The sequence below is a fragment of the Cydia amplana genome, chromosome 19, assembly GCF_948474715.1.
Source record: "Cydia amplana chromosome 19, ilCydAmpl1.1, whole genome shotgun sequence".
Lineage (NCBI taxonomy): Eukaryota > Metazoa > Arthropoda > Insecta > Lepidoptera > Tortricidae > Cydia > Cydia amplana.
In genome coordinates this window covers 3,821,797-3,838,163 of record NC_086087.1, presented here as the reverse complement: position 1 = coordinate 3,838,163, position 16,367 = coordinate 3,821,797, and the positions used below count along the sequence as shown (strand labels likewise).

Sequence of the window (16,367 nt, the reverse complement as noted above, 5' to 3'; positions counted from 1 at the left end):
TGGAATACATAAAATATACTTGTGAAGTTGTGAAATAAGTGTATGTTCTCTATTAACGAAATATTTCTTAGGGCCACCCCACATCTAGCGTCTTTCGAGCGTCGGCGTCTACAACTCTATGGCCGCTGCTCAACGCAACGTCGACGCATCTGCGCAGCGACGTCATTTTCCATAGCGCTGATCAGACGCCGACGCTCGAAAGACGCTAGATGTGGGGTGGCCCTTAAATATATTTCTTAAAATTATGCTTTAGTGAACATTAGGTACTTGGCGAAAGTACCTACTAAATATTTTTCGTCTTAAAAAAGTTCAAGCCTGAAGGAAGCTTATTATGAATTCTAGAATCAATTAATTATGAAGTTTTTCGTTAATTGGGCAAACTTGATATTTTATTCGATCTCTGTTTTAAATATTAACAATGCTTCCTGTAGAGCTAGACCAAGACAAGTCTGCAACGATTTAGATAACACGCGCAGTGCAAGTGTTATTTTAAACGTCAAACTTCCATGAAATTATGACGTATAAATAACTCTTGCACTGCGTGTGCTATCAAAATCGTTGCAGACTTGTCTTGGTGTAACTTTAGGAAGATATTTAACTATTATTATGAGGGTACATAGGCTTGGTTACCTTTGTTTGTTGAATGTATTCAGAACTATTTTGATATGATTGTACCTGTGTAAATATAGCCTAATTAAAGTTCCTTATTTATAAAATTTGTGTTTTATCCTATAAACCTATTTCAGTCCTACAATGCCAAGTTTTCATGTCAAGTATAGGGTGGACGAACATCCAAGTGGCGTACTAGAAGAGTAGATGCCTATGCTCAGCAGTGGGCGGTAAAGGGCTGATATGATGATGATAGCGTTCATAAGCATATCTTCGACGGAATATATAGACAAAGCTCTTATTAATTTTTGACTTTTAAAAAAAGGGAAAATCTAAATACAAAAAAATAGGGTTTGTAAGCTACACAGTATACAAATAGTGACCCCTACTTTGGCGCCGCCAAGTAGGTGCAATGTTAGCTTACACGGAATATAAGAATAAATCATCGGGTAGGAAGTTAAAAACCAAAAGTGAAATGCGCTCCCATATTTATTAACAATTTACAAAAAAAAATCAAGAACCCTGTTTTTACTTGTTTAATATATATGGCTCTGAACTTGTGGTGTGATGAGTTTTAGTGGTCATTTATCTCATACATCGTAAGGTCGGGTCTTGACAGGTGAATATAATTAGAGCCACCCCACACTAGCGTCTCCTGAGCATCGGCGTCTAGTCTATGTGTAAGGCCTGAGTGGACGCTCGAGTTGGGCGTGCAGCGGGGCGGGGCGTGCGGCGTGCATGTTGAACAAATGCAAGCGTATAGGAGCGGCCTTAGTGCACGCTGCTCAAATTACTCCTGACCCCGACGCCACGCTGCACGCCCCGCCGAACGCTCCGCTTCGAGCGTCCACTCAGGCCTTACACTATGGCTGCTGCTCGACCCAACGTTGGCGCTACTGCGCGGCGACGCCATTTTCCATAGCGCTGAATAGACGCTAGTGTGGGGGGCCTTGTCGTTCGAGTTTCGATCTACCACTCGAGGACTCCGGGCATGTACTTCTCGATAAGCTTGTCGTAGTATGGCCATAGCGCTTCGATGTCTGGAATGGCGGCACTTTTCGTGTACAGGTCGTATTTGCTGGGAAACAAACGAAAATGTTTTAAGTGCCAAAATAATGTGGAGTTTAAAATGTTCGAAGTATGAACTTTCAGATAAGTAGGACCTACTCTACCGGTCAATAGAAAGAAAACCGGCCAAGTGAGAGTCGGACTCACGCACGATGGGTTCCGCACAATTACGCAAAAAAATCACGTTTGTTGTATGGGACTTAATCATTAATTTTATTCTGTTTTTAGTATTTGTTGTTATAGCGGCAACAGAAATACATCATCTGTGCAAATTTCAACTGTATATAGTTATCACGGTTCATGAGATACAGCTTGGTGACAGACAGACAGACAGCTTAGACGGACAGTGAAGTCTTTTAGTACCTAATACACTCTAAAAAATGAAGACCGACTAAGAGCAGTTTTCTCTTAGTTGACGTTAAGTTAATTATAACAATAACGATCTTATATAAATCAAAGAAACCTGATTACTTAAAACAATAAGTGTATCTGTGATTGAACTAATAAAGTAGGTATGTTATTAATCCTAACAATTGTATACTTTGCATCTATCATTAACTTGTTGGCATAATTATGTAACGTAGGTTGATTCAATCCTTAACAAATTAATTAAAACAGATAAATATGTTAATAGTTATGAACATTTTAATAGTTTATGTGATTATTTTCTCTTTGTTGATTTACATAAGACTTGGTATTTTAATCAACTAAACATATAATATTTAGAACAACGAAGATAAAACATTCAATCCCATTATGATCAAGTTATTGTATTAATTACGAAACTAATATTCAATTCTATTAAGAATTATTTGTTAAATCGTTTTTTTTCATAATTAAATTAAATAATCAGTTAATCCGTTCAATCAAGAGATAAGTAGGGGGGCGCCGGTGCACCCGCGGTCCTCCCCGCCCGCGCCCCTGCGGCGCCTGTGACCGTGCGAGTGGGGAGTCAGTCTCAGCCTCGACGTTCAACATTCAACTACTTAGTCATTCAAGTACGCGTCAACGAAATAAACTTTACTTGTGCCTTTATTTCACGGCAAGCCTGGAACAGTGAACGTGTTACCTTTGCTTTGTGTACCTAATGTATAATAGTGTATGTGCAACATGGAGCAAGTGCTAATCGCGGCGACGGGAATAAAAGGCGCGGGGACGGGCCGGGATGGTTATGTGGGAATCCCTGTTGTGGACTAATGAGACCCCAGGTCTACCCAGTAAAGCCCCTGTTGGCCGCCTCAAGGCTTTAAGGCGAGGCACGGGAAACGATCGGGACCATGCTTCCGAAACCCCGCCAGCGGCTGTCCGAACTGCGGACTCGACTTCGGAGGAACTGTTTCCCTTTACTTCTCTAAGAGTGCGCCATTTTTTGCGCATTGGCCATCCCAGGGACCCTCGTGTAGGCGACAGACGTCCCCGAGCCTGCCGCCAACGGGTATATACCCATAAGGGGGAAATCGACGGTTGTACGCCAAACGGTCATTATATTTGTAGCCCGTTTTAAATGTTAATTATAATATATATGTAAGGTATGTAAAAGAAAGTTCGATTTTTAAATGTAAAACGTTTAGTTTTCTAAATGTTTAGATGAATAAATAACATCTTATTATATATATATTTTGTTTTATTCATTTACCCCCTTTTCATAAAACTTTACTTTGTTAAATTTGAATCTCAATTGTTTAATCAGTTCAACTATGAAGCTTGTTGTTTGTTGTTGTGTTTTATTGTACTAGTACAATTGATGAAGAATGGTATATTGTACTAGACAAGCTTCATAGTTGAACTGATTAAACAATTGAGATTCAAATTTAACAATTTCTTAGTTCTGGCTAATAAGATGCATAAGTCGATGCAATCATGTTCTTAGTTGAACTTATTAGGGTCAAATAGTTGATACAGTAATTCTTCATGTTAACATTGATTTACATCTTAGTTGAAATGATTAAACAATTGAGATTCAAATTTAACAATATCTTAGTTCAGGCTAAAAAGGTGCATTAGTCGATGTAATCATGTTCTTAGTTGAACTTATTTGGGTCAAATAGTTAATACAGTAATTCTTCATGTTGATATTGACCTACATCTTAGTTAAACTGACTTGTTTGTATTAGTTGGTACAGTAACTTATCATGATAATAATTATCAAGCCCTTAGTTGATCTTGCTAGGATCAATTAGTTAGCATAATTATTTTTCGTGTAAATATTGAACAACATCTTAATTGGTTCAGTTACATAGATATAGTAATAGCAATCAGAATTACCTTATTTGATGTGTCTAAGTTCTTGTTAGGCTCGTATGGAATCAAGATGCTTGATTACGACTATCAAGATATTGATAGGGCCAACCAAATTTTTTTTAGAGTGTAGGGTCCCGTTTTTACCCTTTGGGTACGGAACCCTAAAAAAGCGTGTAGGTACTTGATGGTGACCGTATGTATGACCGTATAAGATATCGGCGATAAGTACCTACCCACTCTTACTACATGTTCAAGTAGCGGAAAGTTTCCAAAAAGTTGAAAAAATTCTGGGAAATCTCACAAGAAACAAAAGAAACAGTGTAAATAGAAGAATTCGATTCCCATACAACAATATGAGAGTTATAAGTACCTATAGTTAGTAAAGATCACTTACTTAAACTCGAGGACAGCCTCCATGATCTGCTTATCGCTCTCTTTGAGAAGGTGCTGGTAGTCCCCACCGGCGTGCCACGGGTAGAACGAGTGGTATCTAAGGAAATAGTTATTTGTATAACAAGAGATCTAAGTTTGATATTTCTTCGAGTGCTTATTTGAGTCCCGTGCAAGCGAAAGATTTTATACTAATACTACTACTATACTAAGATTAAGATTAAGTAAGTAAGATTCTATACTGATTCTAATTCAGAATCTTGTGCGTAGTAAGGGACTCAAAAGCGCACGAAATGTAAATAACTTTGATCTCGTGTAGTTCACATAACTTTTCACCTCAGCAGTGAGAACATATTAGAGAACCCGAAAATAATATTATAACATGAAAACTGCGAGCGTATAAAAGCCGTTACAGATTGGCGTACAGTCAGCAGCAGAAGTTAGAAGTTGTTAGTTGTTGGCGTTGTCCGCCTAAGCGGCCGGGGTGCTCAAAATGATATTGACGCGACTTTATTGTTCGGGAATAAGAGCGTGTCAAGGTAAATTTGTACACCTCGCCCGCTTAGCTTACTGTACCACCTTGGTGCGGTCAAAATATCGCTCTCTTCTAGACGAATTTCTGTAATTTTTTGAGTGGTTAGCAAAAGATGATGAACAAATTTTTACGTTTTAGCTGGTTGAGTTAGGCTGAGGGCCGACCTGGTACTTATGGATTTAGGATTCCTCGCTTTTTAACCCAGTAGGTAAATAGTAGATAGATACTCTTACCTGATCATGTAGAGCCCCTCCTTGGGGAACTTGCACTTGTTGTGAATCAGCATGCGGTACAGGTACTCGTCGTGGCCCCACGACATCATCAGGTTCTCCAGCCCGCACTTCGGCTTGTACATGCCGCAATCGGTGCTGAAAGGTTAAGAAATCTTTTAGATTTGAAACGAATTTTAGAGAGAGGAACTTAGGAGTTTAAAGAACAAGTCTTAGGGCTGATTTCGACGGCGCGCGAACTCGCATGAGATTTTAGCTACATTGCGGACTGTTGGTTACGTCCAATTCAACATACCGATCAAAACCCGCAAAGCAATAAAACTCGCATGCGAGTTCTCGCACCGTCTAAATGGGCCCTAAATCAAGATCGTAATGCGCGAAGTCGAAAGCAAGGACGATACCTATATAACTGAAAAATCAGCTTATTTTTTAAATCTTTAAGTTAGTATCGATAAAACGACGATTGCATAATATGGGACCACGATCAACTCGGTATTTTATTTTTGTGGATTTGAATATGCTTGATTTGCGACTTAAATTGTATGTAAGAAGATGGAGAGAGGATGTCGCCACTCTGTGCCGCTCTGCCACAAAGCAATGCAGAAAATTTCATCATCATCATAACTTAAGACGATTGGAAGGCCCAATGCCCTTGAGCGTCAGGGCGGAGCTAAGCGCTCTGTACCCGCACCACCCGCTTACCCCGCTCGCTGCGATCGTACGTGAATTTTGTATCGCTGCACCGTCACGAGGTTCAAAGAATAAGATACAGCCCAGAGGCGTGCAGTTGGCGCTATACTCGTATACCTTTTGTTTGCAGCCGTGCGATTGCCAAGTCATTATATGTATTACAAATTAAAGATATATATTTGATACAGTTTTAACACCCCCTGGCACTGATTAAAATAACCGACTTGGTTTCACATTACATCTCAAAACTTTTTTGTAGTAGAAGCGTTGCGAGACTTGCACCTTTTTACATGTAATGTTTTTGATGGGATCTCATCTCTTTTTGTAGACAGTCCTTCTTTTCGGGTACACATACTATGTATACACATATCATAAAGAAACACATCTTCATTCATACTCACATCATACATCGTAGTGTACCTTTACTTTACTACCTACTATTTGTAGGAACTGCAACAGTAACTTTGTAATAGCAAATATTTATATGGGATTACAAACTTACTTATGCAGTTCTTAGATCTTTAAAACGTGACTGATATTGCAATATTTTTAGGTTTTAAAATTAAATTTAAAAACTACTTATATTTAAAATTTGAAGCTTGTGGATATACTAGAAGTACCTTAGAATTATGATGATCGTAGGTGAGTGAGTGAGTGAGTGAAGTGAGTGTGTCAGTGTCGAAAATAAGGAACTTTGACGTACAATAATTCTTAAACTACTAGTTCAAATTGAATGTTTTTTAAGAATATATCTTGCATGTTTAGCCCTATATATTACTGAAAATTCAGGGTTTTAGCTTCAGCCAGCACAAAATTACAGGACGTCGAAAATGGCCTGAATCGCTTCGAGAAAAGGATGGTACGGCCTCTTTTTTTGCTCGACTTGGCGGGGGCACTGCCGTGCCCCCAGATTTACTTAATAAACTAACATCATTTCAATGGGTAACAATCCTAAAAATGTAATGGTTTCTGAATCAAACTATATAGTATATACCTACAACATAAATTGCCAATATTGATCAATTTTTTTTAGAAATTGAACTTTATTAATAACGTTAAATTTTAATGGCAATATGTCGGCGCATGTTCTAAAACATTTTTTATATATTTCAAATGAAGCTTTCTCAAACATAAGTGGAAATATTGTCATTACGTTCGTAATAATAGGCTGCGAAACACCGTGTTGCGCGCGCTAAAGCGCGTCACAACCAAATCAACATTCTGCAGTTATTTAATCTTTGGCCACAATAACTCCAATTTTATTGCACTTCGGCTCAGAACAAGCATGCAGAATACAAGGAAGGCACGGAGCGACGAGCGACACAGCCTCCTCGTCTCAAAGCTAGCACACGACTGCCGGCCACGCCTTTTTCGAGCTACATACGCACAAAATGTTGAAAAATATTCGATTTCTTAAAAAAAAAAATATTTATTAACATTATTCTACGTTGCATTTGTAGTATCTGTTAAAACAATTATTCTAGTTTAAAAATAACTTTAATCGAATAAACCGTTTACTAGAAATAGGCAAAGTTAGTCGCAAAACGGCCTGTCGTAATGTTCCTTTTTTGGAAAAACTATAAGTCATAGGGAACAAGTCAAACGTTGGAAATGTTGTACATAAAACGTAAAATCATATATATTTTTTTCATATTTTTTTGTTGAACCGTTAAGAAGATATAGACTCTAGAATATTAGAGTTTTCGGCCAAAAACGGCGTCTAGCGCCTTAAGAGCTTTGCTCTTGTCGGTGGAGTAATCGCCAGTCGTTTCTTTCTTGTGCCAGTCTTTTAATTTCCTCATACGACGCATTATTTTTTGTTTGGCTGAGATAAGTAATAAAATTAAAAACAGGAAAATTAACTCACTTGTATTTAGGATTGTAGGAGTCAGGGTTGTCCTTGAAGCTGTCATCTCCGTAGACGATGGAGGAGCCCCACTTGCAGCCGACGGGGAACGTGTCGCCCACCACGCACCATTGTGGTTCGCCGAAGAACGCCATAACCTGATGAGAAGGACCGTTTTATTACTACATGTCTGTATAAGTATTGTTCCGCAGAATTCGATTATAAAATAAATAAAAATAAAAAGCCTTTTATTTCGTTGCAGATTACAAAAATAAGAAAAAAAGAAACAAGATTAAATTAAATGCTAATGTTAGTAGTATTCATTTTTGTTAGTAATAGAGTATTTTTTACATTTAGTATAATTGGTATTTATTTTAATCTGCAAGAACCCCTCTGCAGGTGAAGGCCTCCTCCAAAGATAGCCAGTCCTCTCTAGATTGGGCTACTTGAAACCAGTCGGGGTCGGCTGTTTTTTTCAGCTCGTCTTCCCATCTATCTACCGGTCTTCCTTCCCTTCTTTTGCCTTGAGGACCTGCCCATGTGGTCACCCTTTTAGTCCTAAAAGACTAAAAGAATTCGATTATCCCCCCACAACAATAGTCAAGCCGACCGGGAGGACAGGAAGGCAAAAAGTTCAGAAATTATGACCCACTGCCGGGGCGTAGACCAACCAGAGTAACCAGCTTAACTTATCGAAGTCTTGATTGATTTGGTCAATGCGCTTAGGCAATCAGCGAGACTTTATTCCCCTAATGGAAAGACGGCGAGGCGATATCAAGCCATCGTTTTAAAGGCCTCAGGCCTCCCTCCATCTATATAGGTACGCACTCTGTGATAACTAGAGTCCGTGCGGAAAGAGAAGAGTCGTCGTATGGGGCTCAATAGGTACATTCCACGCCTCTTCTTTTTATAAGGATTTCCTTTGTCACACACCTTGCCCGCGTCATGGATGAGCCCGATCAGATGCATCCACGGTTTATCCGGATGCTCCTCGCGGATCCGCTCGGCCGTCTGGAACGCGTGCACGATGTTTGGCAGGTCCGAATCGGGGTCGGACTCGTCCACTAGTTCGTTGAGCTTGATCAGAGCGTCTTTTACGGTGGACTTGAAGGTGTTGAATTTCAGCCACTTGTCCATCTTTTCTGTAATACCAAATACATTTCATGAGACATGAGACAGTGAATACTAGTCTCTTCTGATGACACAACCAGAGAAGACCCGCAAAAGGTTGACTGGTGATTAGAGGTAGCAGGTAACCTTTGGGTGAGGGCTGCACACGACGGACGATGATGTGGAGATCCTTGGGCGAGGCCTATACGGGTCAAACAGATTACTGTGTTATCGTCTTTCCTGTAGACATACACAAGAGTTAAGGGCTATAAAGGTTAATTTTCTTATTTAACCCTTATCCACGTGAAAAGGTCCTCCTTTTGTTTAGAGAACTATGATAAAATCATTACTTACATGCCCACAAGCTGTTAACTATGTCTACAGGAAAGACGATAACACAGTAATCTGTTTGACCCATACCCAGTAGTAGTCGTCTTTAATCTGACATGATGATGAATGTGTAACTTACACATGAAAAACTCCGCATTCAAATTGCAAATTAGGTACTTTACTTGAAAAATTCCACAGTCTGATTGGTATGTATCTCGTAGTTCATCAAGCGTACACGCTTTCTAATGGGGTCGCTGTCACCCACAGCGTAGTCGCGGAAGGCATCGACGCCTCGACGGGCTTGCCGTCGTACATCCTTCTCCAGCTAGCGGAACAGCTGCGATGGCTGGATAATGCACACTGGTCCTTGCTGCAATAGTAAAGTTTACTTACTCTGGACAAACTCCACCGACTGATTGGTATGCATAGCGTAGTACGTCAAGCGTACACGCTTCCTGATGGGGTCGCTGTCATCGATAGTGTAGTCACGGAAGGCCTCGACGGGCTTCCCGTCGAAAACTTTCTCCGGACGGAGGAGCTGCGACGGGTCGATGATGCCCACTGGTCCTTGCTGCAATGGAAGAGCTTTGTGTTCAAACACTTCAAACTAGTTCAAACGCAGTTTAATACCGCTATGAGTAAAGGATGACTCATGTTAGACCGGGCCCTGTCCGGGCCGGAGCTTCCGGCGCTTCGTTTTCAATAGAAAGCATCACGTGATCACCTCTCATTGTCATAGAAAAGCAAGCACGGACACGGCCCCGTCTAACGTGTGTCATCCTCCATCATCCGTCATCCAATTCAGCGAATATTTCCACCATATATGAGCCCTAGGGAGGTCAATAGCATCGTTCGCAGACGTTTCTGCTTAATACAAAATTAATTTAGTATGGGATAGCGCATCGTTACTGGTGAATTTCCAATATGATTTGGAACTCTGGTAGCCGTTTAAGAAGTGTAGGACTCTTACGGTAGATGTCGCTATGAGCCTCCCTAGGGCTTATATATGGTGGAAATATTCGCTGAATTGGGTACGGTCTTGGTAGCTCAGATGGCAGAGCACTGTACTAGTGATCCAGTGGTCGTGGGTTCAAGTCCCACCCAAGTCAGTGAATTTGTACACTTTTAATTTATTTCGAAGCTTAATAGCATCGTTCGCAGACGTTTCTGCTTAATACAAAATTAATAAAGAATATCCTGTCCGGTGGATCGGACGATTGGGCCTATCTCATGGCCACCGGGAAATCCCCTTTTGACACCCTTACCTAATTTTTTAAGTTTCCGTAGATATCAAAATACGAGTCTACGAACAACTGGCGGAAATAGCAGCGGAGCTCCGTCAAAATTGTAGGTATTTGATGTAGTAAAAGCTTTCGTACTTCCGGATGTTCTCTACATAAGTATATGTCGCAATTCTCAAACGAATCTCGTGAAATTGTGTGAGCAGGTTCGATGAAAATTTTTTTTATGTCGATTTAGTTTCTGGAATCTTTAAAAATTGCGGAATGTTTAAGTTACGGTCCCGAGGTCCACAGGAACAAGGTGTGTAAAATTAAATACAACTTTTTAATCATTTGTTAAATATATGAGTAAATAAAAATTTAGTTTAACAGTATTTTCTGTTATGTAAGCGGAGGAAGACGCGTTAAATTAGTCTTTGATGACTTGCACATGCATTATTATACTGATAACTGATAACCTTTGCACTTAGGGGAACATAAGTAATCAACTAATCACGTGGTCCAAGTAGGGTGACCATAAAAGATGATAATAGGGGATCAACTTTCTCTTTTTTAATGATAATTAATTAAGTAGCTATAATATCTACGACGAGTGAGTGTGACAGAGAGCACTAGTTAAGACCCATTCATATTTCTTCGCCTTCTGGGAAAAATTACCTACTCAGAAGGCACTTGTCATTTTTATAGCGATAGCGGTTCGCCAAAAAACGCTGCAAATGGTGTTAAAGGTCTGAAAATCGGTACGATTGATCTTTAGGACATTCGTAACAATTAGACCCGAAGCACCAAAAAATAAAAAATAAACGAGAGGAGTTAAGACGTTATCTTTTATTTGTATGGCATTTAAAAAAAATTGTTTAGAAGCCTATCGTGTGTGGTATTAAACGAAAGGGCTTTCTGAGCCGATTCCAAAAATATATCACATCACTACATTTTAGTAATTTTATTAAATTATAATAATTTAAAAAACACACCAAGTTTGGATTTCTCCAGATACAATACCGTTCAATATTTTTTTGTAAAATATACCTAATATCCTCATATCTAATCCTAATTGCGGATATTAGTTATAATTACAAAAAAATATTGAACGGTAGGTATTGTATCTCGAGAAGCCCAAACTTTTGGTATGTTTTGAAAATTATTTTTATTATAATTAAAAAAAAATACTAAAATGTAGTGATGTGATGTTGAGGTGTATGAGTGAAACAACCGTCTAGTTCGCAAGCTAGTTTATTACTGGTTAAGCAGTCGGCGCAACCGCCCTATAACTACGTATAGGTATATACAAATACACATCATCCCTTCACCACTATTTTAAAACTAAATTGATAGGTAACATCAGTATTTATAACTAGATATGTATACAACTAATTGATACATCATATATTATTTTAACTAACTAAAGCTTATAATCTACTTTTTTTCTGGGTCGCAAATTATGTCGCATTGGGCACTCGTCTAAGACAGACGTACCAAGTTCGCGCGGTGAGGCCGCGCTCGGCAACTGCGCCGGCGACGCCGGGGGCGCGGGCGCGGCGACAGCGGACTCGTGCGCAGACGGCCCGTGCTCACCTATCTCTCCCTCGCACTCTTCCCACACTTCATTCCCAGCTTCATCTGCACTCCTTTCCTCCACCACTATTTCAGCGGGTGGTGGACTATCCACCGCAGAATCGGTAGGTAAAATTGGCATACCGCTTGAAATGACGGGGGAGGAAATGAGGGCAATGGTATAGGATCGTTAGATACATCATTTTTCCCTTCAAATAAATTGTCAATAGCTTGACCTTTATATTTTAAAAGTTGATCTACATGTCTTATACAGATCGTATCGTATTTGTTTACATATATTTTAAACATCTTATTTCCAATTTTTTCTTTAATTTGACCTAACTCCCAACTTTCTTTCCTTGCACTGTACCACCGGGCCCAAACTATTTCATCAATTTGAAATATTCGCTTATGCGTGCAAACAGCTGTTGCTGTGTCGTTATCAATCGCGCTCGCCGTACTGTCTGAGGGTAATATTAAATCAAGACGAGTTCTCAGCTCCCGTCCAAACATAAGTTTGGCCGGAGTTTCCCCGGTAGTACAGTGCACAGTGTTCCTATAGTCAAACAAGTAATTTAACAATTTTTCATGTACTACGTGTGAGATTACATCTTGTTTTAAAATATATTTTAACATTTTTTTACATGTGCGAACAGAATTTTCCGCCTGACCGTTACTATTGGGGTGATACACCGGCGAATTCATATATTTTATACCATTGTTAGAAAAAATTACCTAAATTCAGCGCAATGAATTTTTACATCGTTATCCGATACTAAAACTTTAGGTATACCGAATACTGAGAAAATGTACTTTAATTTCGCTATTAATGATTGTGTGCTAGTACCATTTGGCATGTGTAGACATTCCACCCATTTACTATAAGAATCGACCACAATCAAATATACCCTTTGCCCTATCGTCATATAATCGATGTGTACCCGTTGCCAGGGCCCGGGCGCGCGCGGCCACGGCGCGGGCGGCTCCCGCGGCGGGGCCGGCCGCAGCGCCACGCAAGCCTGGCATGCGCCCGCGCAGCGCTCGATGTCCCGGTCGATACCCGGCCACCACATCCTACTGCGCGCTGCGCATTTCATTTTAACAATACCTAAGTGCGTGCTATGCAGTTCGCTTAACATGCGACCCCTGAGTGATACTGGAATTACGACTTTGTGCCCTCGCAATAAGGATCCATTTTCAAATTGTAAATCGGTTCTGCAATTATAATAAGGCTGGACCGATTTACAATTGATTTTACGCGGCCAACCCTTGTTCATATATTTAATTACCGTTTGAAGAGTCGAATCGACCCCGGTAGCCCTTTTAATAGTTTTAATATCATGCGCGGTTACCGCCGATGAAACCGAATCTAAAAAATTTAGTGCACATAACGAATCGAATTCCTTATCACTATCGCTGTACGTGTCCGCCACGGGCGCGCGGGAAAAATAGTCTGCTACTAAGTTATTACTGCTAGAAACATATTGCACAGTGTAGTTATATGCCGACAATATAATAGCGTACCTCTGAAGACGTAAGGCTGTCGTGGCTGATATTCCAGTTTGGGGATTGAAAATCGAAACTAACGGCCTGTGGTCGGTTTTTAGAACGAATGGTTCGCTACGGCCGTATAGGTATTGATGAAAACGCTTTACCGCGAAAATCAAGGCTGCCGCCTCTTTCTGGATCTGACTATAGTTACGTTCGCTGGAGGTGAGGGAGCGGGATGCAAACGCCAGCGGTCTCTCCTGTCCGTCGGCGGCTCGTTGTGCCAAAAGAGCGCCCAGGCCCCCGGGTCCGGCGTCAGCGCTGAGAACCAGCTGCGCGCTGGGCTCGAAGTGTGCCAGCACGCGCTCCGAGGCCAGCTCGCGGCGCACCGCGCGCACGGCGTCCCGCTGCCGCTCTCCCCACTTCCATTCAGCTCCTGCTGCTACAGCTCGTGTAAGGGACTCATTAACGCCGAAGCATTAGGAATAAAGTTTCTGTAGTAATTAACTAAACCTAGAAACGCCTGCACCTCTGTCACGTTTGTTGGCTCTGGTGCCTTTAAAATGGCGTCAACCTTAGTGGAACATGTTTGTAGGCCGTCTTTATTAATAACATACCCTAAATAGGTGACACTAGTTTTGAAAAATTCGCATTTTTCTTTTTGTAAACGCAGCCCCGCATCGTTTAATCTATTTAAAACCAAATTTAACCTTTCCAAATGCACCTTTTTATTGGGCCCTGTTACACAAATGTCATCAAGCCAGCAACTCACACCCTCAATACTGAGAAGGGTTTCCATAGATTTTTGGAAAATCGCCGGCGCATTAGCCAAGCCGTACACTAATCGTGTATATTTAAATAATCCTCTCGAGGTATTTATGGTTGTGAGTTCCTGTGATGAGTCATCCAATAAAAACTGGTTATATGCATTTTTAAGGTCTATTTTGCTGTAATGTTCGCCACCGCCTAACTTGGCGAAAACCTCCTCTATTCGAGGTAGGGGGTACTTGTCAATTACCAAATCCTTATTTAATGTCACGGAAAAATCGCCAGCTATCCTAACTTTACCATTTTCTTTAAGCACAGGCACCATAGGGGTAGCGTAATTTGAGTAATTCACGGGAACTAAAATACCTAACTTTACTAACCTATCCAGTTCTTCCTCTACCTTGGCTTTTAAGGCAAAGGGAACAGACCGTGGTTTAAAAAATTTTGGGTATGAATTTTCCTTGAGACGCAAGGTGACCTTGAACTTGTTAAATGAACCGAGCTCATCGCGCCAAACGTCAGGATATTGTTCTAACAATTGGTGTACATCATTATCATTTCCAATACTATTTAGGTTTGTCTTTGTTGTTACAATCAAGTCAAAGGCGGCCATAAAATCTCGACCAAGCAAGGGCGGGCCACCGTTAATTACAACAAATATATTAATTTTCTCGGTTCTATTGTTGTAAGTAGCCCCTATTTGAAAACAGCCGAGTGGCGAGATTTGATGGCCTGTGTAAAACCACATCTTAAGGTCACATTTTTGTAACTGGTACTCAGAAAACATCTCGTAATACAAACTGTCTGAAATGACGCACACTCCTGAACCGCAATCTAGTTCCATGGATAAAATTTTACCATCTAAAATCACATCGAAGATAATTGGTTTAATATTAGGCACGTACCTTAAATTAAAGTTTTGGCACTCCCTACAACACTGCTCAGCTCCTTCGGTCACGTTTTCCTCCCGTTCAGTGGCGATGCAGTTCACTCGCGAAATCTTGCTTTTACATACTTTTTTCAAATGTCCTATAACTCCACATTTCTGGCATCGATAATTCTTGTAACGGCAACTATCTACATCATGGTTTCTCATTCCACAAACGGCACAACGGAAATCATCTCGCTGCCCCTGGTCGCCTCCGGCCGGCCGGTTTCCGCCACCGCTGTTGCTACGGCCGCGATGCCCTTTGTTCCAGCCGCCTCGGCCGTGCCCATTACCACTAGCCCCATAAAATACGGGCTCTTCTTTGACAGTTGCCGCCATCTCCGTCTTCGCTTCCCTAGCGACCGCCGCTTTCTCTGCAATCTCCAGAGCCTCCGCCATCGAAAGGGTAGCCGTTTTTTCAAATAATTTATCACGCTCGGGCCCCGAGCCCAAGCCTAGGATGAAACGATCTGCTAAATTCGCTTCCAGGGCCGCGCCAAAATTGCAATAAGTTGCTAATCCTCTTAATCGCGCCGCCCAGTCCCCTAAAGTCTCGCTTGGTACTCTCGTCGCAGCATAAAACTTGGCCTTATCAGCGTACGTACACTGCTTTTTCTTGAAGTGGCCATCGAGTAATTTCACTAGCTCTTTGAACTCGAGCTCCTCTAATTCCTTTGGATGAGCCAAGTTACGTAACAAGCGGTAGGTTTCGTCTGTCATGAGAGTGAACAAAAGGGCGCGCTTGTCCTCTTCATCCACAACTTTATTCACCACAAAAAATTGCTTTAATTTGCTGTGAAATATCTGCCATTCACCAGTTTTGTGATCGAAATTCGCTAAATTTCCAAAATAAGCCATTTTTTTTTTTCACTTAGCGCGGGTACTTCAGAATCCTCGTTCGACACTGAGGTGTATGAGTGAAACAACCGTCTAGTTCGCAAGCTAGTTTATTACTGGTTAAGCAGTCGGCGCAACCGCCCTATAACTACGTATAGGTATATACAAATACACATCAGATGTATTTTTGGAATCGGCTCAGAAAGCCCTTTCGTTTAATACCACACACTATAGGTTTCTAAACATTTTTTTTAAAATTCCATACAAAAAAAGATGACGTCATAACTTCTCTCGTTTTTTTTATTTGTTGGTGCTTCGGGTCAAATTGTTTCAAATGTTCTAAAGATCAATCTTACCGATTTTCATACCTCTAACATAATTTGCAGCATTGTACTGAATTTCTCGGTGTACCGCCAGCGCTATTAACAGACTTCCAAATTCCAAAAGGAGTAAGTTCTCAATTCGGTTGTATTTTTTTGTTATTTTTAGGGTTCCGTACCTC

At 40.8% G+C, this 16,367-nt stretch overlaps 2 protein-coding genes across 2 annotated transcripts; both read right to left on the bottom strand.

Annotated features, from left to right (window-relative positions):
* Positions 1-1,570: 1,570 nt before the first annotated feature.
* Positions 1,571-11,986, bottom strand: LOC134657112 (inositol oxygenase). The gene is made up of 7 exons (XM_063512665.1): positions 11,767-11,986; positions 9,443-9,634; positions 8,543-8,751; positions 7,631-7,767; positions 5,077-5,211; positions 4,313-4,408; positions 1,571-1,687 (listed from the first exon to the last, which is right to left on the bottom strand). Exons 1-7 carry the CDS (start codon positions 11,984-11,986, stop codon positions 1,579-1,581), a joined length of 1,098 nt encoding a protein of 365 aa, XP_063368735.1. The 3' UTR covers positions 1,571-1,578.
* A 570-nt stretch (positions 11,987-12,556) lies between these two features.
* On the bottom strand, positions 12,557-16,033 carry LOC134656749 (uncharacterized). Its single transcript, XM_063512264.1, has 2 exons — positions 15,006-16,033; positions 12,557-13,768 (listed from the first exon to the last, which is right to left on the bottom strand). The coding sequence occupies exons 1-2, from the start codon at positions 15,884-15,886 to the stop codon at positions 13,762-13,764; spliced, it is 888 nt and encodes a 295-aa protein (XP_063368334.1). The 5' UTR covers positions 15,887-16,033; the 3' UTR covers positions 12,557-13,761.
* Positions 16,034-16,367: the final 334 nt, after the last annotated feature.